Source organism: Astyanax mexicanus, chromosome 1 (assembly GCF_023375975.1).
Source record: "Astyanax mexicanus isolate ESR-SI-001 chromosome 1, AstMex3_surface, whole genome shotgun sequence".
NCBI classification, from domain to species: Eukaryota; Metazoa; Chordata; class Actinopteri; order Characiformes; family Acestrorhamphidae; genus Astyanax; species Astyanax mexicanus.
In genome coordinates this window covers 41,860,033-41,886,822 of record NC_064408.1, presented here as the reverse complement: position 1 = coordinate 41,886,822, position 26,790 = coordinate 41,860,033, and the positions used below count along the sequence as shown (strand labels likewise).

Sequence of the window (26,790 nt, the reverse complement as noted above, 5' to 3'; positions counted from 1 at the left end):
TCTGTGCTGTAGAAGCTGAATTATGCCCTAGCACTTCCAAGAGATTCAAAAAGAAAAAGAGCAAATAAATAAAATTTGATCAAACAATGATTTAAAAAATGAACAAATAACTGTGAATAATAGAAAGAGAAAAATCAAGAGAAAGATCTTGAATCTTGAAAAAAGGTGAGATGTATATGATGTACAAAATTAAAATCTGCTATAACAACAGTAATAAACAGCAGTTAATAAAACAAACAAAATCTTATTTTGGTCAGTCCGTCACAGTCTTTGTTTAGCCCACAATCACACAATAAAAACTGGGCTGTCATTCAGACCATGAAGGAACAGATAAGGAATCATGTAACTTAAAGGCATTAAACAAACCAAAATACTCTGTGAGGCATTTGAATGAGCTTATATCTGAGTGCTGTGAATTTGTGAAGGAATTGCCATCTCAGTTCCCAGAACTGAATATTATTGAAAATGTGTGGTGTGATTTAAAGCGGGCTTTCCAGGCTCAGAAATCATCAAATCTGACTGAACTGGAGACATTTTTTTAAAATATTTTTGGCTTATTTAATGTTTTGTCATGTACATGTTCATTGTAGTTATAATTACAATGTTAATGTTTTTAGAAAGTGTTATATGGATATAATATTTCTATATACCTGACGTCTGCATTAAGCATGACACCTTTGTGGAATCAGACCCAAAAGAGGTTCATAGACCCTGCACATTAGGCTCTTTCCAAGCTCATAAACATTTTACTCCATTCATTATTTAAAGCAAGACGAAAGTTGGATTTGGAATTACAGGACAGAAGAGCACCCTCCTTAAGAATTACTCTCTGCAACTCAAAACTGCTTCAACTAGTGTTTTCTCTACTGTTTCTGAAAAGTTGATAAAGACTCATAAGCTGCAAATGTTTTTTTTTTTATTAAAAAAGGCAACAAAAAACAACAAAAAGAAAACCAAAAATAACATCAAAAAGTACAGCATTGAGCATTATACAAACTCAACTCTGAAGGCATGAACAGACAATCTGCTGTGTGTCTTCCTTCTTTCCATGTTTGCAGTTATTGGTAAAGACAGTCTCATATTTACACAGTTCAGGGACATATGCTAACTTTCAATAAATCCTCAAATCATGTAGAATAAAACTCAGAAAACACAAGAGAAACTGCCTGCTCACCAGGGATTATAAATCCACTTCAACAGCTTTACAACATCAGTCTCTTAAACATTTCTAGGAAAACTTTACTTTCAGCAATTCATAGATGAACTTACTAACCTGACCAGTCCTAATTGGAAGCTGTGCTAAAGCTCAGGATTTCTTTAACCGTGTTATTTTAAGGCAGAGGGGCAGTGCTGCTTCACCAGAGCAGCTAATAAAATCCAGCCTTCGATTTAAGGGCCCATATATGGCCTTTGTTTTTTGTATTTATGAACCAAAATCGAAAGTCAATTTGTACATGATCATTTCCTATCCCTTAATTAATCTCAGAGAACAGCCTGTTATTGTGACTGTGTCCACAGGACTGATTTATGAAATGACCTAAGATCAGATTGGATGCCCTATTTTATAGGCAGAATGGCTGGACATTTTATTACATCGACAAAATAGAAATAGTTTTAGCAGCTTAGTTCCTTTGAATGGTCTGTATGTAGTAAATATTAAAATGTTAACAGTGTTTACACACTGCTTTCCACTCTTATTTCAACGAGTGAGGAAAATTCTGGGCCCCTAAAAAGAGTGAATGGCTAAATATATACATTTTAGTTTGGAGTACCAAACATATTTCATAAACTACTATGATTGAGACATTCAGTATTTGAGAACTCTGTGTCCTTCATCATTTTTATTTGATAATTTTATTCATAATTATTCAGTTAACCTGCTGCTTTCACTTCTGGCAGAATAATGTTCATATGTTACCAAAGAGCGCGAGGCCTCTCCACTACTCGTGTTTCACAGCTAAGTGCTCCGTAATTTGTGTGACATCAGTTGTTCCATCTTTACAGTCCATATTAATTCGCTTTTTTACTACACCATTCCGATTATGTCCATTAAATGTTTTTTTATAGCTGTGGTAGTTGAGGCTGTACAAGCTTTACAGAATGCAGATTAATTTAGGAATGTAACAATTCAAAAAATTTAGACTTGGGTTTATTGCAGCATTACAGATTTTAAATACAGTATAAATATGTAGTAGTAACTAAAAATGTGCTGAGTGTTAATACATATATACAGCTCTCTACAGATTTTACCAAATTGAAAACCTCTGGAATATAATCAAGAGGAAGATGGATGATCACAAGCCATCAAACCAAACTGAACTGCTTGAATTTTTGCACCAGGAGTGGCATAAAATTATCCAAAGGCAGTGTGTAAGACTGGTGGGGGAGAACATGCCAGGATGCATGAAAATGGATTAAAAAACATATCTCCAAATAATTATTTCTGAACTCTTAAAACTTTATGAATATGAACTTGTTTTCTTTGCATTATTTGAGGTCTGAGAACTGCAATTTTTGTGTTATATAGCCATTTCTTATTTTCTGCAAAATAATGCTAAATGATAATATTTTCATTTGGAATTTGGGAGAAATGTTGTCCGTAGTTTATAGAATAAAACAACAATGTTCATTTTACTCAAACATATACCTATAAATAGCAAAATCAGAGAAACTGATCAATTTGTATATCAACATTGTGTAAAGCCTGTCCAACCTCAGTAGCTATGAAAGAACACATTTATGGGAGGAGCCTGTATAGATCAGACAACAACACAGTGAGGGTCCACCGGGGACATGGTCATTTGCAGAGTCACTGGACGGGTCCAGGTCCACTCTGAGGGGCAGGTGAGGAGACCATGGTTGGCTGGGAGGAGGAGGTTGCTGTAGCAACAGCTGCAGCTGGCTCCATCTTGCTGATAAAACGAAGGCGGAGCTTCATGGCCGGCCTTAATGTGCAGATAATCTTCTCCACCTGAGCGAGATAGCGAGAGAGAGAATCAAAACACAAGGAAGGTCAATAATGCCCTTTAAAATGACCAGCTATGGGTGGGGACAAAAAAATCCTTCCAAGTAAAACACTTTAATTGTGTATATCAACCAACAACTCCAGCTTAACAAAAACAAAACTGCTGCTGTTAAGAAACTGTAACAAAAGGTAGAGAAAATATATAGAAAGGCAGCAAGACCAGCTGAAGAGTGGGCATAGAGCGTGTGTGAGTTACCTGGTCTTTGACGCTGTCCCCTGTAAACATGTATTTCATGTGGTAGAGAAAATCACAGATGGGGTCCATATATGCCAGGTGCTTACTGTGGTGGTCCACAGCTTGCAGCATCTCATAGAAAGCCACTCCAATCTAAGGGGAAAGGGGGAGAGAGAGAGAGAGAGAGAGAGAGAGAGAGAGAGAGAGACCTTAAAAAAAGGTGTGTACTTCCAAACTACTGTCTAACATTGGGTAAGCACCCTTATTGTTTAAATGAACTACATTCAAATACCCAACAGGCGCCTGATCAGTGGCGTCAATATGGAAAGCTTCATTCTTACATACACTGGAACAAACCCCTAATCTAACTAATTATTGTCTTCAAAAGTCTCAATTAGCTAAACGGAGAGTTTGAGATTTGGGTTGGAGGAAAACTGTTCTTCAGAAAGAGAGCACTGTTCTAAACAATAAAAATGGAAAACTTTGAAAGAATGTGTCTAAGACACTGGATATGGATGGTGCGTACCTCCAGCATGCAGCGTGTTCTCTCCTGCTGGAAGCGCTGCAGAAACGGCCCCACCAGGTGGTAGATGTAGAGGAGTTGGAACTCAGTCTTCACCAGTGGCTTTAGAACCTCGGACAGAAACCTGGCAAAGTAACACAAACTAGATTAAGCAAAGAAATGAATGCACAGAAACGTAAAAGTGTAGCCTGTTAACCATTTACAGTTCCCAGAAACACCCATACACCTAATTAGGAACACAATACTAACAGGTCCTCTCTTTGCTCTCCAAACAGCCTACATTCTTCACAACATTCTGGACAAATCTATTTAAATTATGGCTCATGGTGGCATAATTACATCACACAGTTCCTGTAGAATTTTCCAGAAGCACTTTAATGCTGTTAACCTTCTGATCTACCACATATTAAAGTGTTCTGCTAAATACAAACTCAACCATCTGTGTGCCTCAGCAGAAGTTGTGGTTTATCAGACCAGGCTATATTTATCCAGTCCTCAGCTGTCCTGTTTTGTTGAGCCTGTGTTCATTGCAGTCTCAGCTTTCTGGATTTCAGGATTCAAGGAGATTTTATTGTCATTCGCATCACATGTGGTACATGAGGTGGAACAAAATTGTGATCTCACAATCCAGTTTACATCCAAGAGATGTTATTAAAACAGATATATAGATAAAATAAGATACAATTAAAGAATACAAAAAATAGGATATACAAAATATATAAAGATAAATACCCCCAAAAAAATAAATAAATAGGGAGAGTAGACAGGTTGCAGAAACATACAGTCCAGAGTGCAAGTTTGCTATAGCAGCATGATATGGAATTAGAGTAGTAGAAGATAAAGTGTCTCAGTGCGGTTTAAAGTGACAGGGTTTTGGTTGTTTGACCCTAGCAAAGAGAAGACTGTAGAGTGGCTAAATGAGTTACTTTAGCCTTCAATTTTTTTATAAGCAGAATCCATCAAATATTAGTCAATTTTGAAAATGCTTCAGAAATGAAGGAGCTGATGGTATTTCCTGAGACTCTGGGTAAAAAACAGCTTAAGTTGCAGATTTAAATGGAAGTAAATCCTGAACATTACCAGTTCAAGAACGTCTGATAGATCCAGGGATCTGTGTGAAAAACACGAACATAAAAGTGATGCCACACACTTGGTTAAGTGTCTTACTTTGGAATGAGGGAGAGCTGTCCAATGCTGGAGTGGTGCCAGACTGCGTGGGCTAGTGCTAGCACGTAGCTGCAGTACATCTCAGAGTAGGACTGGTGGCAGGCGGTGAAGTCCAGCAGCTGGAATGGGTACCCAACACAGTCCATCTCCGACGTCAACACTGGGCTGCTGATAACGCTCACAAGGCGATCATGCAGCACAATCCAGTACGGTTCCTGCAAAACAGAGCAGGTACATCTTAAACACAAACATTAGTTAATATTTTTTTTTTAAATACAATGAGTTTAATATATTTTTTATTTTATTTTGTGTGTGTGTGTGTCTATAAAAAAAAAAGAAACCACTTCAGTTTCTGAATCAGTTTCTCTGATTTAGCTATTTATAGGTAAATGTTTAAGTCAGAGGTGTCCAAACTTTTTTTTGTTGTGGGCCAGATAAAGAAATATATTATAAGCCACAGGCCACAGACTCTGTAATAAAACAAATAATGAAATATACCACTTTAAATATTACTTTTTTTCCTGATTATTTCATTGACACACCATTTTACTTGACTAACTATCTTTATCTTTGACAGTGTTGTGTAAACTAAGATTTTTCAAATTGATGTTTCATTTCATAATGTCTCTTTATATAAAACACACGCACCCTCTCCGCTTTTAGACTCTTTTGCCCTGTTTTTTTTGCGCTAGAAATGCGCACTCTCTCCGCTTTTAGACTTTTTGGCCCGTTTTTCTGCGCTAGAAATGAGCACTCTCTCCGCTTTTAGACTCTTTTGCCCAGTTTTTCTGTGCTAGAAATGCGCACTCTCTCCGCTTTTAGACTCTTTGGCCCCTTTTTCTGTGCTAGAAATGCGCGCACTCTCCGCTTTTAGACTTTTTGGCCCGTTTTTCTGCGCTAGAAATGAGCACTCTCTCCGCTTTTAGACTCTTTTGCCCAGTTTTTCTGTGCTAGAAATGCGCACTCTCTCCGCTTTTAGACTCTTTGGCCCCTTTTTCTGTGCTAGAAATGCGCACCCTCTCCGCTTTTAGACTCTTTGGCCCGTTTTTGTGCGCTAGAACTGCGCACTCTCTCCGCTTTTAGACTCTTTGGCCCGTTTTACTGCGCTAGAACTGCGCACCCTCTCCGCTTTTAGACTCTTTGGCCCGTTTTTGTGCGCTAGAACTGCGCACTCTCTCCGCTTTTAGACTCTTTGGCCCGTTTTACTGCCCTAGAACTGCGCACCCTCTCCGCTTTTAGACTCTTTGGCCTGTTTTACTGCGCTAGAAATGCGCACCCTCTGCGCTTTTAGACTCTTTTGCCCCGATTTTCTGCGCTAGAAATGCGCACCCCCTTTCCGACTCTTTTACCCGTTTCTGACACCTAGCGTTCAAACTTTGAATCTCACATTATAAAAACCTGCTTAACAGCGGGACAACTTTCATTCTGTTTCTAAAATACCTCGCAGGCCGCTCCAAAAAAGGAAACAGGCCACAAATGGCCTGCGGGACGTTTGGCCACCCCTGGTTTATTGTTTTTTTTATTTTATAAATTACGGACAACATTTCTCCCAAATTCTAAATAAAAATATTGTCATTTAGAGCATTTATTTGCAGAAAATGAGAAATGGTTTTCAGACCTCAAATAATGCAAAGCAGTAAAATAAGAGATGATTTATTCTCTACCTATTTTAAACCTATATACATCAACTATGTATGAATGTATGGGTTGACTATATAAATGAAGAAAGAACGATCAGATAAACTGTTTTGAGAGGGAGAGAGAGAGATCTGGGACATACAGGCAGAGCAGTGATGACCAGGCCAATGGCATTCATCCAAGCTGTCACATTCTCGCGGGGCACCAATGGCTGACTACAGAAAAACATAGAAAGGAAGGAAAACACTGAACCAAACATAACAACCAAACACATCCCAGCATCAATCTCATGTACCCTTAACCTGCAGTAGATTTTACAAAACGCAGAATTAAAGAAACATGCATGCTTTCAGAGCAGCAGCCTCAGTCACTTTTCATTCAGAGAACTCAAAATCTGCCCTTTTGAGACAATATTCAGAAAATATTTTTTATTAATTGCAGTGGTGGAGCTCCGACCTCTTGAGCACAACGTTTAGCAGTGCGTTTCCCACATCTTTCCCCGGCACAGCAAGAGCCATCAGCTCAACGCAGGTCACGTGAAGCGCGTGTGCCGCTGGGTTCGGAAACTCATTAAAGCGCCAGTCACAGTTGGGGAAAGGACCTGGAGACTTTCCAGCCATCGGTAACACATGCTAAGGAAAAGATTTGCTGAAAAGAAATCATAACCATGTAACATGGGATTCAACATGGGAATGCACATTTACAAGTTTTCTAGTCAAACTAAAACACCTAAACATTATAAAGACTAACCAGAAACCTATATAACAGTGCGTTAGTCTAATATACAGTGCATCGCTGCACACAAAAGAAAAGAAAATCATTTGTTCAGTTATTTTATGTCTCTCCAGTTTTATATTTACTGACACTGAAGATTACTCAGAAGAAGAAATGTATGTTTTCTAAACCAGACCCAAATAAGTTAAAGGATATTGTCAACCAGGCGGCCGATGAGTTTGCAGTAGTAGGTGTCGTCTGGGATCCAGACATTGTCGTCCCGGGGGTTCATTCCAAACTTGAGGTAGGTCTCGCTGAGGCACCAGCCAGGTGTGCGGTTGTCCTTCAGTGAGCTCATGATGGCGTGTACCAGCTTGCGCTTCAGATTGGTGCGGTCACGCAGGTGCCTCTCATAGTAGTGCAGGGTGTTATAGAGGTACGTCACCGGCCGATCTGAAAAAATGAAAACTTAATATTTAGTAAGGCTAATGTTTTCACTTCATATCCAACTCCTAGTCTGTGTAAAGCAGTCCTTTAATAAAAGGAGAGCTGGTGGAGGAACTGATGTCTATTTAGTATCTGGAGAACACAATTTTTTGTTCTTCTAATTGTGCTCATCTAAATTACATATTCATAAACATAGTCATACATTTTATACAGTTTTTTATTCTTTCTTCAGAGCTCAAGGCAATAATCTGAAAACCCAAAACCCAATATTTTCTGTGAGCCAACGTATCTCTCTTGATTCCTCACCATGGAACTTGTAGAGCCCGCCTAGGTGGTCCAACAGCGTCTCCAGGGATTTTGAGACAGGCAGCAGCTCCAGGAAACGGTGGATGACGATGTCAAAGACAGGCAGGAAGCGCAGACACACATTACCAAAGTAGATGGGCAAGTACTGTGGCTGAAGCTGCATGGGGGGATTCACCTGCTCAGCCAGACCCTCAAAGTACAGCTTTTCTGGGTATTTCTGAAAAAGAAGAAAGCAGCGGAATGTGAACAGGGACTCAAAATCAGATCCAATGCTGTATAACTGCATCATGATCTGTGTAGGGAATTTAGTAAGACAGGATGAAGACTCGTCTATGTTATCTATAACCATAAATGTCTAAAAAAGAATAACAAATTATTGCCAGAAAAAAAAGTCTTTAAATACTATGCTTTATTTTACATTAAGTAATAATTTAGAGATTGCTGTGTTAGCCAATGCAAAGGGCAGAATAAGACATTTCTAGCTGTAAGGATTGCAGAAAGGCTTTGTGTTTAATATCGTAGATACGATCACATTGAGATATGACTTGTTTGGCATGTTAAGCAAGGTAATGTAGCCGTGAGACCTATATTTGGTGAGTAACAGAAGCTATGAAGTTAGTTAAAATGTGTTATTTTAATACAGTGCATGATGGGTATGATTACCTTGTGGTAGGACATGTGCTTGTTGTGCCAGTCACTCTGTAGCCAGTGTTCTGGAGCGTTCTCCTTGACGAAGTCACTGACACGGTTGCGGAAATCGTTGGGCTTGAGGAGGAGAAGCTGGATGATGAAGTAGCAAACTTGTGCTTCATTCCCCTCATGACTCCTCATTGCCTGCATAATGGCAAACAAAGAGAAAAACAAGAGAAAGAAATATTTAAAAAATGATGCAGTACCATGTTCTGCATTCTGTAGTTTAATGTGGTTATGGTTTGAGATCAATTTAATGCTCTGTAAATTATTTTTTTAAGTAGCACAGGTGATACAGTATTTTGCTGTATTGTTTGTGTCTGCTCAGTTTTAAAAAAGAGTGTGTGTGTGTGTGTGTGCGCGTGTGCATGTGTGTATTCCTCACCAGACACAGGATTAGTCTGTCCAGAGTGACAATGTTGTATTTCCACACCATGTCGTTCAAGATCTCTATGCACTTGTTTAACTGCTGTCCCCCTGCTGACGTGGAAAACTCGTACACGAGAAAATCAGCAAACGTCCGCACGTGGGCCACCAGTGCACGCGCACCAATCCTTTCCAGAACCCTGAGAGACAGACGAGAGGAGAGAGGGATGAGAAACAACAGGTTTCATTAACAGTCCCAAAAGTCAAGCCTAGGGCAAATTCTGTATTTAGCAACTTTAAAGGCTGTTCCACTAAAAACGCACTGTTAGAGTAAATAAACCATTACAATCGGTGCCCCCTGGTACAAGCAGTTCAGTCCATCAACACTTAATAACAACATTTACATTACGACTGTTCTGAAGGAGGAGATAAACAAACAAAAAAAACACACACAAAGACTCAGACTGCCTCTTTAAGCAGAGCAGCTACCTAAAGCCAATCTGGTTGATGTGGTCGGTTTCTAGAAGCATTTTCCACAGCAGGCAGAGGAAGAGAGGTGGAGAACCCTGCATCGAGAAGTGTGTGATGATGTCATTCTCGTTGGTCATGGACTTCCACTTCCTGTATTCTTCTTCTACATTCTTCTTCAGGTTGAAGCGGCTCTCCTGAGGAACATTATTCTGCTTAAAGAACGCCTGCATTAAGAACAAAAAAAAAAAAAAGAAATAGGGTTAATTATACAGACGGGATATATATGTCTTGTCACTTGCTGCCCTCTCTCAAACTTGTGCTTTGTTCTCCTCATAACTCCTCATTGCCTGCACAATGGCAAACAAAGAGAAAAACAAAAAGATGAAATTTAAAAAAAACGAGAAGTACCATGTTCTGCCTTCTGTAATTTAAGAATAATGTGACTAATGTATATCATGGTATTTTTTTTTTATTTTATTCGGACTGTTTCACGGTATATGACGGTGTTTTTATTATTAATTTATATATATTTTTGCAGCTCTCCAGAGTAAAAGAACACCTGCATTAAGAACAAAAAGGGAGAAATAGGGTAAATTATACAGATGGAATATATAAGTCTAGTCATTCTCTGCTGACCTCTCTTAAACAAGGCTTTTCTGAATGCTCCATTGCTGCTCACTGGATGCACTTACTTTATTACAATATTTTGGGTCAAATTTGAGCTGAAAATCTCAAGATATCGGCAATTAAAATAGGAAATAATTAAAGCAGGCATTCTGACAACAATCATGTCACTCTCAATCACAAACTGAAATCACACTTCCCCATTATGACCGTTGATATGATTGTTAACTGAAGCTGTTGGCCTGTTTCTGCATGATATTGTACTGCGGCAACATACACTATTAATAAGAGCAGTGCATAAAGGAGTCAGTTTATTGGTCTTCCATATAAATTGCATAGGGTTAGTATTTTAATGTTAACATATTTTCTATTCTTATGACCTAAGTCCAGAGTTTAGCATCCATGCAGGGGTCTACAAATACATTAACGGCAGGGGATTCACAACAGCAATTTAAAACACATTTATTTAAATATCAATAGTGTTGCGTCTTCAGTGAGTTCGCTTGGGGCTAATAAAAACATCATGTATCTCATGCTCACCTGTAAAGGAGCCGGGAAGCAGCTCAACGTGTGAGAGGCCCAGTTATGAGGGGTGAAGTTCATGATGGTCTGCAGAATGTCCTTACACCATGTACCCTGGATGGAGTCTGACCCTGTGAAGAAATCTGCAGCATGGTGGAGCTAATTAGTGGCAAATAAAACATTTTTAACCACTTATACTCTATAACAGGTATTTTCAGCAAACAAGGACAAAGCCCAGTATCAAACTACATAGCATCTTAAAAGGTTTTAAAATTAAAAAAACATATTTAAAAAGGCTTTCTAAGATCTCCACCCAAAAGTATGTTCTTCTTGTTCATGTTCACCTTTTCATTCTGTTGTATTGAAATGCTATTCACAGCTAAAAGCCCAATATTGTGGCTTGGGAATGTAAACAGAATATTTTTATTTAAGCAATAAAAGACAGTATTGTTAAAATAATAATAATAATAATAATAATAATAATAAAAATAAATAAATAAAATAAAATTATTCTTAATCTCTTGTCCCAGAGTAGGCTTAATCCCTGTCTGGGAATCTGATTGCAGCAGAACACTTCACTTCCAAACTCTAACTATAGAGAACTACAACTACAGAAATTGAACATTAGTTTTAGAGTAGTTACTCTGTAATGGTTGAATGAAAAGCAAAAAAAATATATATAGGATTTAAGGAATAAAAAAGCATCAAAACAAGCATATCTGCAATTATTCTACAAAAGCATGGTAGTGAATAAGGGTCAGCATACCAGTGATGTGTGTGGCACGGGCAAGAGTAAGGATCAGTGCTCGGTTCAGCTCCTCAGATTCTGCAGAAAGCACTGTCTTGGGGTCACTGAGAAAACGTGTGAACTGTGGTTGGACTTCTGAACTTCCCAATGCTGTTATTAACCTGAGAGCTGTGCTCTCCACACTGAAACACACATATAACACAGATTTAATGAAAAAGAAAAACATATCTTACAAATCTTTTTAATAGAAAAACATGTCACTAAGCCTCTGGTTATTTCCTTTTACCAACAATCAACTTGTCCATTCATTCATTCGTTCATTCATTCATTCTTTTAATCCAAAAAATAACAAATCACATTTCTATTAATATATATATGTCTCTTATTCATCCTTCCATCCACCCACAATCATCAAACTTTCCATTTAACCAGTCACACATACAACCATCATTCTTTCTTTCTTTTCTGGTAGGTAAAAATTTATTTGTGTCTAACTGCTAAACATCTGACCAAAGGTGCAGCTGGTTCTGATTGGTCTGCGGTACAGCAGCGAGTGAGTGGAGGTGAGAGAGGAGCTGAACACGGTAGTGCGGCTGGATGTGGTGCATCCGGTAACTGAACATCTCCAGCAGAGTGTGCAGAATCCCCCACGCATGACACTTAAACACGTTCGGTAACAGCTGACCTGATGGAGAGGACGAGAGAGAGAGGCAACTCAGATTAATATCTTTAAGATTCCCAATATTTTACAATCTTGCCCACCCTTTTTCACTTTACAGCGAAGTGGTTTGTCAGTTCCATAGTGAGAAAAGGGAGTTCGCTATTTAATAAAATAAGTTCTTACTGATGAAGCCTTTGATTCCAAGAGATTCAATCTCCATGTAGACCAGCAGGCGGCTGTACGTCTCCACCAGGGCAGGGGCCAGGGCAACACTAGACTTGGCATGGGCCAGTTTAATGACCCGAGTGGCTATACTGTGGATGAGACTAGCACATAAAGAGGGAAATATGCTTTAAATGAGCAAATATTGTACATTTATTCACATAAATATACCTAAACATAAATGTCAGCCAAGTTAGCATAGCAAATAAAGTAAACACTTCATGCGAATATGACCAGTTCCAGATCATTCAACAATGGTGGAGAAACACAATCAGGAATAAGCATGAGCAAGCTGCTTGGCGGGAGTGACAAACATGACCAAGCTGGTCGGACAGCATTACCACCCTGCCAACCAGACTGGTCAAACTGTTCATGTTAGAAGACGAGCTTAATCAACCAAGTCAGCCCAAAATCACATCTTGGCATCTATTGCAGATTCCAAGATCATTTTAAACAACTGTCTACAAGTTATAAAAGGTGTAACCAATTTGCCATGGTCATGAACAACCCAAGAGGGCCTGTCATAAACTTGAAGCTGATGAAACACAGTCAAATGTAGTTTTACATCGCCATGGACTGAGAGACTGCTGTACATAAAAAGAGCTGCTGCTCCAAAAGGACAACTTTAAGGACAACTAAAGTTTGTAGCTGATCAACAGATCTTTATTAAACAAAGTAAGTGGATTTCTTGAGAGATAAATAAACATCATTATAAAAATAAAACTATTTTTGTTTACTTGGATGCATCAGCCGTCTCATTGCCTGTATTCTGGAGTCAGTTTTCTTCTTATGATAGCCTATATTTACCGTTAAATGTTTATAACTAGATTATTATTTGAATAATATCAACAATAATTTAACACTGACTCAGCTGCAGCTTATATTGGGTCAAGTGTGGGTCAAAAAAAAAACAACAATCAAAACAAAACAAAACAAAACAAAAAAACAGGGTTCCTGTAATGCATCTGATTGGCTAAATCAGGAACATCAGCTGATCGCTGATCACTTAAGCTGGCTGAAAATGAGCCCAAATACAGTTTGTCGTGTCTGACCATCAAAAAAAAGGCCAATTGTGCCATGATGAAGTCCAAAATGAGTGCTTGCAAATTCATGAGAACAATTGTTTTTTTTGTTTTTTTTTTTTTACCTTAACAGCCAACTTTTTAACCACCATGACCAATAAAGGTCATGTCCATCTGACAAACCTACATAAACCCATTGCTTACTCTATGAAGCATAATCTGCCAACATTTTATATTAACCTGTAAACCTTCCATATCTAATAGTGTTAATAGCTATAATAGTTAAATGTTTAAATAAAACATAAAACCCCAGACAGGGGTTAATAAAACTCTCCAACCACTGGTTATAAACTATGGAGATAATTTGCATAATTATCAGGCAAAAATTTGTACTTAAAATGTTAGGCAGCTCCGAGGCTCACCTCATTTTGGCGTGAACGGTGAGAGAATCGAGCAGGTTCATGGGCAGGGGCGTGACCGAGCCACATGCTATGCAGTTGGTTCCCGGCAGAGAGATGCGCTGTGTACCGTTACCATAGATGGTCTCCACCAGCACACCCATGGGTAGAGTGAAGCACTCGGAGTTGGTGGAGTAAGCGTTACACAGCAGCGCAATCTTATAGTCGGTCATCGGCAGGCTCTTGTTGCGTAAACTCTGCTGCAGAAACCTGAAGCAGACAGAGAGCAAGATATAAAAATGAACACATTAACATTGCTGGATGTAAAAGTGTTTTTAATCAACTGTTGTTAAAGCTTTAAAGATATCGAGCTGCTTAACAGAACTTATCATGTGTGTACGTGTGTATTTGACTCTTACTCATGGTGCAGTTTGAGCGAGTGCGGAATAGGAATCTGTAGTTTGGAGTTGTCATTCTGGGCTTTGCGGTTCAGGTGGATCCAAATGCAGGTCATGGCGAAGGCGTGGGTAGACTGGGGTTTGTTGATGTCTGAAACTGGAATACACTGCAGGGGAGAGAGCAAAAAAAAAACACATGTAGTGCACAGAGAATAACACAGGTCAAACGAATGGTTTACCAAAATATAGTTTTCACAGCGCAGCTCCCCGACTATATTTTCTTTGCACCCCACTAGGGGGACTTCTCAGCATTAGGATAAACTAATGAATGAATTGAAAGTTTTCACATGATAAATATTAGGTCTGCACTAATATAGCATTCTTTGAATTGGTTTAATTACCTCTTTCTCTGGGTAAAGCAGGTCAAAGAGCTTCATGACTGGCAGGAAGTCACCCAACGCATTTTTCTGGATGCTTCCAGAGATAAACTGCAGCAGCACCCACATTAAGTGATCTCTACCTTTAATCAGACCACGACCAGCCAGCTGCCGAGACAGAGACAAACACACACACACACACACACAATATCAGTATTGAGATCAAAATTGTCTTATAATGCCAGATTTTCATTCTAAATCTAGATTGGTAGCACCTGCTCTAGAGTATTGTTATTTGAAAATCTCAGGAGATCTAATGATCTACAAATATTTTAACCAGCCAAATCGATCTGAAATTGCTGGTCTGTATCTGTATTACTTTATTCATTAAATATCTGCTACACAAGTTTTTGAGAATATAAGTTGTCATTCAACTTACTGGGCTAAAACAAAACTTGGGCTGAATTACTAACAAACAGAATAAACTATGTACAAATAGTAAAAAAACTCCCTCCAACAGATACATTAGTTATCATTTATTTAAAAAAAATCAAACACTGTTAAAAAAGTTTTTTTATATAATATTTCGAATAATCAGAGAATCATTTATAAGCCTTATATGTTAACTGGTTCTGTTGATTGGTGTAAAATCTCTGGGAAGTGGCTTTATGTGAAATCTTACTAAAAAATAAAGAAATAATTAATCAAAAAAAAGTCCCAGTGCTTTTATGAGTCAAAAAAAACTTTTTTTCATTAGTATTATTAATGAAAAAGGGAATTAGGTTTGGGATTCACTTTCATGCTTGCACAGATGCCTAATGCATGTGTGTGTGTGTGTGTGTCCGTGTAGAAATGTAGTGCATGCACCTTCTGATGCAGGGACAGCACCATGTGTGGGAAGCTGGCAAACTGAAAGAGGACGAAGAAGATGAGCTGGCTGGATAGATGTTGCCACAGCAGCTGGCTGGTTCCACCATCATCAAACTGCTCCTCAGTCTCCGAACGCTCCATGGCGTAAACCACCAGGTCCACCAGCTGGTCCTCCAGCACGGTGCAGCGCTGCTTATGCTGCATACCCAGCAGGGCGAGAGAGACAGTGAGAGAGTGAAAGAGAAAGAGACAGAGAGAGAGAGAGAAAGAGGAAGGAAGACCCACAGGACAGATACGCTTATGCACATTTTTCAATTACAAGTTTTATACAAAAATGTCTATATTGAAATTAAAGGTGATCTAAAGTAATAACTGGGTACTGAACATCCCAGACCACATCACCCAGTCTTCCACATCATATGAAGAGGGTGATTGTTTCAGATACAATGTCACAGATATATTAACATTTACTGAAATATTTAGACATCAGCAATAAAAATAAGAAATAAGATCTTAGAATGCAGTACAATAGAAACACTGTACAGACTGAACTGCATAGTTTTACTGGGAGAAGTTGTTGTCTTATTTCTATATTAGACCAAACGATTGCTCTTGTTGTCAAATTTACACAGTTTTCCGTTTTATCTTAAACACAGCACAATTCAGATATTCAGACTGTGACTCGTCACTGTTTTTATCAACATGGGTATACCAGCGGACTGGACTACAGTGGATGAAAATGAAAGAAAAAAAAAAAACTCTCTTATGTACGTTTGTAACTGGCTAGGCAGAATGAAAACAATTATTTAAAATGAATTCATGTGTTCTGTCAACTGTGGAAGCTTCTCCCTCATTAATAACTCAAACCCTCAATTTTTATCTTGTTTTAAGGGTTTGGTAATGATCTGACAGCCAGGAAAGCTGATGGACGGCTAATACTGACAATTAAATTTTCCCCCAATTTCTAAAGACAAATCCAGATCAGTGCACACTTCCAGTATAGAGACACTGTCTCTACTGCACATGCTCTATCTGCACTTATCCTCTACTCTCATTATCTAATTTGAAAATAAACTGTTCAGAGTGAGTTTAATCCAAAAAAAAGCAAAAATATCCTGTGTCAGGGTTCTTCACAGTGGCGAAGAAGCCTAGAGTGTATTGGCACTACATTAGCTAGACAGGTAGATTTACTGTTTAGTTTTTCAATTTTTGTTTTTCAAATTGTTTAGCTAGCTAGCATGATCATTATGTCTTTAAAAGCTCCCTCATACAAGGCCTTTATACTAAATGTTTATGAATATACGTCAAATCCCTTTGAAGCACCGTTTATTTACTCTCTCAATCAATCTCAATCACTGATTTAGACTGACTTAAAATTGTTGAGAAAAAAAAACATGCCTTCTCTTTTTTTATTCTTTATACTACAGTTTGAAGAGAGATTTAGACATCCATTCTGTATCTTCAGACACTAACAATGTCTGGACTGATTAATATTTAAGGAAGTTGTGTAAACTTGACTTTGACTTTATACTTTCAAGATAAATAAACACCTCACAAACCATCCAGCAGCAACCACGGCTCAGATAATACAGCCACACCAGAAACATGAAGGAGCAAAAGTGCTCTCTCACACACACACACACACACACACACACACACACACACACACACGATAACTGCACAGAAGCTCTGACTGCAGGAAAAGCTGCAGCATATATCATTAATCTCTACAACCCCTGTGCTTTAGAGAGCACTTCAGCAGTTGGTCTGCTGATTCCACTGGAGAGCCTTGTTGAACATCTCAATAGTGGGAGTGAGCTTAGTTTATCCTTACTGAAACTAAGTGTGTTTAAGTATACCTAACTCTTTAAGGGTCCCCTTTAGATGTTTTAAATAAAATATTCACTTACCACACAATTTACTTATCTAAATACAAACATTTTAAATATACTGTTTAGTTCTCCAGCACTGAGCCTGGAGCAGTATTAGCATTAGCCGCTGAGCGCTAGCTCTTTTGCCACTCAGTGTGGAGTATTACCCGCTAGAGCAATATTAGCATTGCCTGCTAACCCCGCTAATCGCTAGCTCTTTCACCGCTCAGAGTTGAGTATATTGGACGGTAGTAGGGGTGCAGGAAAAAATCGATCCGAGCTCGAATCGCGTTTTTAACATTGAACGATTCAGAATTGATTCTCTTCTTTTTTTTCTTTTTTTTGCAGGTGCAGCTACTGTCACGTGGAGCTTTTTAACTGTACCGCGGAGCTCGGCTACTGTCGCACGACACGAAACCCACGACATGGAAACGCTCTTACTGCCTCTCCCTATTAGCCTACAGAGAGGTGTCTAGTGTATGAAAGATGAAGAAAAAGAAATCCAACTGATTTGAAAGAATCGGAAAAAAATCTAATCGTGACCCCAAGAATTGTGGGATTCCCAAAGATTTACAGCCCTAGACTGTAGTCTCCGCATTTACTGTGTTAAAACAAGCTACGTGAAATGAAATGCCAGCTAATAACGGCCTGTCTTACTGGAACACTCAGTTTTGTTTTGTTTTTCTTTCTTTCTTCTTTTTTATTTTTTAAGAATTACAGTTTGGTTTACTTAACTTAGCTTAGCTTAGCTTTATAGGTCTCACCACCCAGAGACCTGCTGAATTAGAAGGGAAACGTGGTGACACCCCTGTTTCTTACTAGTGTCGCATAATGGGCCTTGTAATTCGATGTGCCTTATGTATGAAAATAGACGTTTATTGATAGTGTGACTTATAATACAGTGCTCCTTATGGTGAGAAAAATATGGTACCTTGGTTATTTTGTTGGTATAATATGGTTACTTTATAATCTCCCTTATACCAGCACAACACACATTAACACACCACTACCCAAATAATACCTGCTCTTGGGTGACCATGTGGAGTCCTGACCTTTAAAGAACTGAAATAACAGAGTGTAGATAGAAGGTCCTTTAAAAATAAGAGTACCTGAAAGACCCCAAGTAAAAGCTTCTAAACACCCCCTTTTGTCTCCCTAGATACACTGCAGCTTCTCCATTGAGGTGACATGCAGAAGATTTGGCACATATACTGGGATGAAAGATAAATTGATAAAACATGTCTGTGGGATGAAGTCTCTAGTGTTCAGTTGGACCATGTTTTGAGACAATTTTCTGTTTGAGGGTTTGTTTGGCCAGACTGACCTACTCAAATTTAAACTGCCTGCTATCATTAAAGCTAAAAAACACAATTACACAAATGTCTGAGGTATGCATTACTAGCTCAGCACTGGAACTATGGGAGTACTAGTGACAAAAAGCAACTCCTTCTACGTTGCGTCACACAGCAGAATAAGTCCCTCAAATTCCCTTTATTTATGTTTATAAATAAGTGCTAATCAGTTACAGCAGATTCAGAAATCGACGGTGAAAGCTTTTGCGTCCATGCTGCCGCGTGACATGATTGCATGCAAAGGTGAGTCAGATTTTGGCACAACATTGGTTCTTTTTCTTCTTCTATTGTTTAACGGGTGTCTTATTGTCTTATTTATGCTTTAAGAGCATTTCTTATTCTGCACTCTTAAAGTAAACAAAACACAAATTTAAAAAGGAACAAAACTTCCATTATCAAAAGGTGAACTATACCTATAGCCTATTAGAACCACCCATCAGCAGAAGCAGGGAAATACTATTATTCAAGTATTTTACATCCAATACTGTTGCATTGGAGACTGTGTAGTGGAGGTGTTCAGACAGGGTTTCCAGCGCTTTATAGTTAGGGTGGTTACCTTGACAACATACACACCCACTGCTTAACTCTGTCCTCGTGAATAGTGGCCTCTTTTGGTTAAATAGTAGGTCAATTAAATGTGAATATAACTAAAAACTTACAAAAAAAATGTTGAATTTAAATGAAAGCTTCCCCTTAAAAGGAATATTTCAGTACTGAATAAAAAGAGTATTAACTAGTAATTAATTAGATAGAATCTGTGTTGAGATTTCAGTGCAAAATTTGTAACTAGAAGGCTTGATTTCCTAAAGCAGGGCATGGAAAGGCAGCCTCTAAAAGTGTTCCTGGATGACTGGAGCAGCATTACTACATTAACTGCTGCATAACTACATGTAAACTTTTCCACATGTAGGTTCATGCATGTGTGTACTTATGTATGGGTTTGTTCTGTCATTAGATGAAATCAGATTGTTTGGACTATGGAGAAGCTTCCATAGAGTCTGGTTAGTCACAATACAACAGTAAGATTTGTGAACATACCTGAGCAATGTTCAGGGTCTAGAGCATTGGCGCAAGGTGGGCGGGGTAAGACAGGACAGAACAAAAATAAAGGAAGAAAAAAAAGAAGACAAATAACAGTGACTAGGAGGCCAGCTCCAAGTACCCCGTCAGTCAAGCCAAACCACACCCCCCAACAGACATGTATCAGAGAGAAAGGCGAGGCTATTCTCCCTGAGACAGCAGAGCAAGAGAGCATGCCATTGGTCAGAAACAGGAGGGAGACAGACAGCTAGAGGCCCCGCCCACACCCACCCAGAGAGAGAGAGAGAGATAGAGAGAGAGAGAGAGAAAGATTTTTGCACAGCCAAGCAAAAGATGGCAAGTTTAAAGATGCATTGGTGTGGCAGGGAGTTTTCTGGACACTGGCCTTGCAAAAACAAAGCAATGCAAAATAATTAATAAAAAATAAGAACCCGCTGTCATTCCCTTAACCCTGCAACCACCTAACCCACTGACTGTAAAGGCTGGCTGCTGTGTTCTGTCTTTTTATTCTTTTCTTCTCTCTTTCTCTCCCTCTCTAAAGCACCTGGTTTAAACTCAGGATGTTTCACAGAACAGAGGAGAGGGACAGAATAAAGGGAGATGGGGTGGATCAGATAGACAGAGGCACAGAAACAAACAGAGACAAAGAGAGAGAGAGAGAGAGAGATGTAGAAGTATAGAGAGAGTTCAGGACAGAGAGAAAAATAAAGAGGAAAGTGACAAATGAAGGTGGGGAGTACCTGTTTGTTAAGGCCAAGCATGTTGCAGACCATATCTCTGGAGTAAGGCTGCTCCAAAACATATCTAAGCAACCCGGTCTGGGGCTCAAACAGGTCCTACAAAGAAAAGGTTCACAGTTAGGTCCTGAACTACAGAAGTTATATAATAAGGATATATAATTCAGGAAGATCAAGCATGATATGGCCTTGGTCCTGGACCTTTTCGTTGTCACATGTGGTCAAGTGGTCAAGATGTACTCTGCTGCAGATAACTTACTTTTCTATACAAATGATTTTATTAATTTTAGTAATTAACGGTATATATATAAGTAAAACGCACATTTATTCTATCAACTACTGACAACATTTCACCCAAGTTCCGATTTAAAATATTGTCATTCAGAGCATTTATTTGCAGAAAATGAGAAATGGTCAAAAGAACAAAAAATATGCAGTGCCTTCAGCCCTTAAATAATGCAAAAAAAAAAAAAAAAAAAGTAAATTTTCATTCAGAAACAACAAGACTAATATGTTAAAAAATCGAAATAATTTTTAAATCATAGCTTTTATGCATCTTGGCATTCATGCTGCTTCTGGGTGATTTTATGCCACTCCCAGTGCAAAGCAGTTCCGATTTGTTTAATGGCTTGTGACCAATGTGAAGATCTGTGTGGCAGCCAGAAGAAGACTGATTTTCACTTTTCAGAGGTTGAACGCTGATCTTGTGCGATTGAGAAAAAAATAACTGCTTTGTTGTGTTGCAATAATGACCAACAAGTGAAGATATTCTCATACTTTAACCTCCATCATGTTGCAGAAAAGAAAATGAAAAGGTGGGCTACCCCCACCTCTCGTCCGGGGTACAACTCCCCTGCGTGTTCGTTTGATAGAGAGAGTCAGACAGGTGGAGTGAAGTTGAAAGCAAACCAAGTATTTATTACAAAGTACTGAATATTCAGGAGAACCCACACATGAAAGACCGTCTAACAGCCGTCCCAGCATAAGTTCTGACCCCCCTCTGATCTGACTCCATGTTTATACCCCAAATGACGTGAAACCTGCTGATGAGGCGTTGCTAAAATCATCTCATGTTAGTATGCGTAATTTCATGTGTTAGTGCTCAAGTTTCACAGGTCTGATCAGACCACTAGTGTTTGGCCTTGACTGTGTTCTTCCAGAATGGAACATCGTGGCACTATCTGTGTGTGTGCGTCACCCCCCTCTTTGAAGCCGCTGCAGGTTCCCCCACACACAGAAGGCCGCTTTGATCTAAAAGTCTCCTCTGTCGAGTTGATGACCGTTAGTTAGGGTCATGCAGTAAACAAAATACTTCAAGCCTGAGCTACATCTCATATGTTATATGTTAATGTGTTAGTAACGCGTGGTTAGTCCGCCATATAATAAATCCTATGTGTTAGTAAATGTATCATGTGGGTTAATTTGTCATATAATAGAGTCTGTGTTAGTCACATGCCTGATCAAACAATGTTTTACTATATGTGTAAAGAGTATATTGTGATTATTGGTTAATCTTCTATATAATTGCGTGTAAAATACACTGTGAGTAAAAATGATCAAATATAATGTGAGTATTGGTTAATGCATATACAATACAAGGTTTCACACAATAATTATGCAATTATAGATACTAAGGTAAGTAATCATAATTGAAAGATATTTGTCAATACACTCAAGGTAAAATAAACAGTTACTCTTCAATCACCAACAGCATAAAAAGCATGTGTACAGACAAAAAGACGCACGAAATCCAATCTGCCTGTTCACAGTCATGTCATACAACCACAAATCGAATACATATCCAATCCACACATAATTACAAAAAAAAAAATAAATAAATAAATAATGACATTTTCACACAGCTAGGAACAATCCGATCTGTCTCATATTTAACCAAAATAAAATCAGATTTGAGTCTATTTTAACCTAGTGGTGTGAATTCAGACAGAATTATAGAAAGTAACCCTAAAATCTGGTCTTACAGTCTTACAGTTACTACTACGGTAACTACTAGTGACAAAAACAAATACTTTATCTGGTCAATAATCTGATTTTTTTTTATTCTTGCTTATTGCAAATCTATTATCTTACAGAGGCTGTAACACTATTTTTTTGCTTGTGTCTGTGAAGCATGGGTATACACTGATTAATGTTGGCAGACAGGCTTTGTGCTTTTTTTTGCCCACGGTGGCCAAGCAGCCGCACAGACACAAAGAGGTGCATCTACACAGAAGCATAAAGCAGCCTTAAGCCAGTGCTTTGTTGTTGAATAGATCTCTACAAAGGGAACAGTGAACTCAGGTAAAAGTGTGTTCACTGTGTGAAAGGGGATTTTACCTTATCATAGGGCAACATGCCTTTCAGAGGGAAGCGCAGGGTGGCTGGATCCAGCTTCCATGAGTTACAGATCGCTCCAGAGTTATTCACCACAGGGAGGAGACTACAGCGACCTAACACAAAACACACACACACACAACACATTTCCAAAAAAATACAACCTTCAACCACAGCCTGGTCCACTCAAACATACAGAGTCAGAGCCAGATAGAACCCTACTTATTATTATTGAATGCATTTTAACTGAAAGAGACTGTATTAAACTTTTGCTTTATTTATTTTTCTTCTTAACTTTGTGGCCTTAATGGGATCAGTAATGAAGGAAAATGTAAAATATGATATATCTTGATGCCTCACCACAAATGGAGTTTATTCTTGCAGTTGGCCGGAAGCTGTCCACAAAGTCTGATATCAAGCCGCCCAAAAGCTGTAAGAAAAGTTGAGTCAATTGTGAAAAAACAGTTTATAATGCAATCATCATTTTTCTGTGCATCAGGCTGACAGAGTATTACAAATTGACTGTATTAAGTTAAACTCTATTTCATTTAATCACATCTAAATCCAGGTGATGCTAAATAAAATTGCATGGCACTAAACCAAAGTATATCACACAGAACTCAATTTTGTCAAACTTGTAGAAAATTGACACATACTGAATCATTTTACTGATTAAATTTTAAATTTTAAACCTCTTGTAACCTGGGGTGCTGGGGTGTGTAATTATTGCACTATGGTTGAAATAAAGCATGTGAGCATGCATGTTAACTCCCTATTTGAAATTAAGTGCAGGTGTGTGTGCGCTTTACCCAGTGTGAGAGCTGTCCCTCTGGGTAGAGTTTCCGGATTTCATTCACAGCAAAATAAGCTGGAAGGAGACAAGCATTCCTGTCCAGGATGTACTCCACCACCTTCAACAACAACAACAGAGATCCATGTTATTAATATAAATACAGTGGTCCTTATTCTCAAACCAAAAAGAAGAGCCCATGTTGCTTTCCACATTTCAACACAACTGACTTGGACCACAAAGGGCTTCATAATCATCCCAGAAATATATTTATGTTACAGCAAAAAAAACTAACTTGTCCCACATGCTATGATTTTGAATAGTAATAATGATTTGTGAGTTTTAAACAGGCTATTAAAAGTTTTAAGACTGTCTATTCTGGGGCTATCTTGTCTATCTTGGCTAGCCCTAGCTGACAGAACCAGGCTCTTCCTTTATTGTTCAATATCACTTATCGTAAATGTATTGTAATAAAAGATGTAGCTATTCCATGCTACACTGAACTATACCTCTCGCACAGGCAGCAGCTGATGCACTACAGCCGAGCTGACCAGGTTGGGGATGGTCTGAACTTTATCCAAAACAGCCTTCAGAAGGTCTCTCACACCCTGCAACAGAACACAAAACAGGTGGTTATGTTTTAGGCCATCTAACAACAGATTAACACTTCCAAGTTAACATTTAGTAAATGGTTGGAGACAGACATGTGTTAGTATTTGGTAACAAAACATATGCCCCCCGCTCGACTGTGTTTTTATTCCCTAACTATTAAAGCGCATAACACAAAATGAGACCATAGGCAAATACTCAAAACTAGTTTTTTGAATGTTAAAGTGTTAATGCATTCAATTATTCTGGAATTTTATATAAAGTGAAGATTCCACTGTACCTTATAATCAACTCCACCGATGATTTTGCGAATGAGTTTAAAGGTCAAAGCCCAGAGTTGTGTGCGTTCCCACTCCAGAGAATCAGAGTTGATCAGAGCCTGGCAGACCATTCTATAAACACAAAAACACACAATATTATTTATAATATTCATCATAATATTTTTTATTATTTACACACAGTTCACAATACACCACTAAAATCGATTAACAGTCTGTTGTGTTCATAGATCAATAAAACATTTTTTTTTTTAACTAGATTTATTTTATTAAATTTTATTATTAGCCTTACTTCTACCACTACAGTTTTGTGTAATTTGTCTTATACATGTAAGTACCTGGGGGGCAGCAGACTGGTCTCCACCGCCATGGCCAAGCAGTCATAGAGGAAGGAGATGCGTTTTGGACTGTGCTGGCTGTGGATAAACCTCACGATCCACTGCACACACTGCTCATGGGACTCCTGCAGAAAAGAGCAGCACTGCATAATGCCCCATGATATACTTAAAAGTTAATAAAAGGACAAGACAATGCCCTGGGGCAAAGTGGCACAGGTTTTTGTGTAACTAACCTCAGGAAGACTGCTCCAGTATTGCCTGAATGCTCCTAAACAGCTGATAAGTTTGGTTCTTTCATCTTCAGGGGTGTCCATAAACATCCTGTAGTTATAGAAATATAATTTATACTTAATTTAGAAGAACATGCCACATAACCACAAATGTTTGTATGATGTAAAAACTCAATGTATACTGTCACATACCCAGCGAAAGCCTCCTCAATTACTTCTGTTTTCTGAGGGGTAAAAAAAAAAAACATGAATTTTTACAAAGCTTTGATTATGAATTACATAAAACGAAGACATTAATAATCTTATGAACACAAGAAATTGGTGTTATCTTCCATTTTTAAGTGTATAACAGCAACATTTCTAATTTGTATAAAAATCAGTCAGGGGTGGGCAACATGACTTTAAAATATTATCATCATAATCCAATCTATTTTTGCGATAACTATAGTCTGGAATGACAAAAAAAGATCAAGAATACACTGCTGCAACAAAGACTGCTTTCAAGAATATTGCTATTATCACGATATTCAGTTTTTATAGTCTCACATTTGTACGATATTAATAAATATGATACAATATGCCACAGCCCTAACTGAAGTAAAATATCTGTGTATCACAATGACAGAGGGGGATTTTGTGCAAAGCAAAATGTGACATCATTTATAATTTTCTATTTTGTAGAATTTCCCCTCAGGGATCAATAAAGTATCTATCTATCTATCTATCTATCTATCTATCTATCTATCTATCTATCTATCACACTTTTTTTAGGTGGAGGTCAAAACCAAAACTGCAGACTTTACAACGTTTCTCTGCACATTTTATTTTTAATAATCAGGCTCCAGATTTTAAGATATGGCCAAATATAGGTTATATATATAGTGTGTCTGTGGTGTAGCTGGCCTAATTTTGATCAAAATAAGTGTATTTTTCTCTGAGGCTGTTTAAATCAATTTATTCTACCTCAAGCTACATGAACACTTTAACTGTTGCTTCTGGTTTTACTCCATATTTTCTGAGATAATTAGGTTATGTTCAGATAACGTTAGCTAAACTCGGTAAGTGAATGGTTTATCTGAACCTTAACCGTCATTTAGCTAACTCAGAGAGCATCGTAGAGAAGACAATGGTAACCTAGCTAATGCTAGCTAACCTAAAAGCTAAGCTAGCTAACGTTAGCTAACTCTTCATACAGCTTTCAGCGTGGAGATTAACCCCCGTTTACTAAGGAGCTAATGGAATGCTTAATACAGTGAAGTTATAGATAATCATATCTGAGCTCCTGTTATAAAGTTGGGGGAGTTTAAATCAGTTCAGTTTTTCTGATAAGGGCTAGTTTCTCTAGCTCGGCTAAAGCGACTCTAACTCTCCGTTTCAGCTCCAGAAACACAAACACGCACCACCACGTCCTCAAAGATACTCTGCAGCTGACTCTCCATCGGGACCGCCATGGTTTAACCCTCACAGCGTAGAAAAAGCGCCGGAATATTTTACACTTAGTTTAATTTCTGCTTTAGATACATGATCAGCCGCTCCTCCTACAGCGGAGCCGCCGCGCAGCTTCAATAACAATCCCCCCTCCTGATCCTCCAGCAGCCCCAAACCAGGGTTCCGGATCCAGTAAAAACACTCCTCCTCCTCCTCGTTATTCTCTACAAAAAACTGGCATATTCCACAGAATCTGTGCCATTTCTGTCTCCAGGAAATGACATATATAAATGTGCACACAAAATAACGTTAAAATACATTTTATTAATAAGCATAGTGTCTTGACCTAATTGCAAAAGTAAGATATGTAATATATATATATATATATATAGAACACTGAAAAAATAGCATTTGTTAC

At 38.3% G+C, this 26,790-nt stretch overlaps 1 protein-coding gene across 2 annotated transcripts; it reads right to left on the bottom strand.

Moving 5' to 3' along the window:
- Positions 1–1,040: 1,040 nt before the first annotated feature.
- On the bottom strand, positions 1,041–26,529 carry med23 (mediator complex subunit 23). 2 transcript variants are annotated; one of them, XM_049478985.1, is made up of 30 exons: positions 26,345–26,529; positions 25,137–25,168; positions 24,948–25,035; positions 24,715–24,839; positions 24,379–24,490; positions 23,999–24,097; positions 23,509–23,610; positions 23,060–23,129; positions 22,703–22,815; positions 20,369–20,464; positions 19,626–19,643; positions 15,362–15,562; positions 14,519–14,662; positions 14,139–14,284; positions 13,744–13,989; positions 12,261–12,403; positions 11,927–12,101; positions 11,435–11,598; positions 10,687–10,811; positions 9,541–9,746; positions 9,071–9,251; positions 8,659–8,829; positions 7,996–8,212; positions 7,459–7,695; positions 6,985–7,150; positions 6,671–6,743; positions 4,891–5,105; positions 3,727–3,847; positions 3,222–3,353; positions 1,041–2,971 (listed from the first exon to the last, which is right to left on the bottom strand). In XM_049478985.1, exons 1-30 carry the CDS (start codon positions 26,393–26,395, stop codon positions 2,810–2,812), a joined length of 4,131 nt encoding a protein of 1,376 aa, XP_049334942.1. In that variant the 5' UTR covers positions 26,396–26,529; the 3' UTR covers positions 1,041–2,809. The 2 variants fall into 2 exon arrangements, with proteins under 2 accessions (XP_049334942.1, XP_049334948.1); XM_049478991.1 differs by lacking the exon at positions 19,626–19,643 and having other exon boundaries at positions 26,345–26,528.
- Positions 26,530–26,790: the final 261 nt, after the last annotated feature.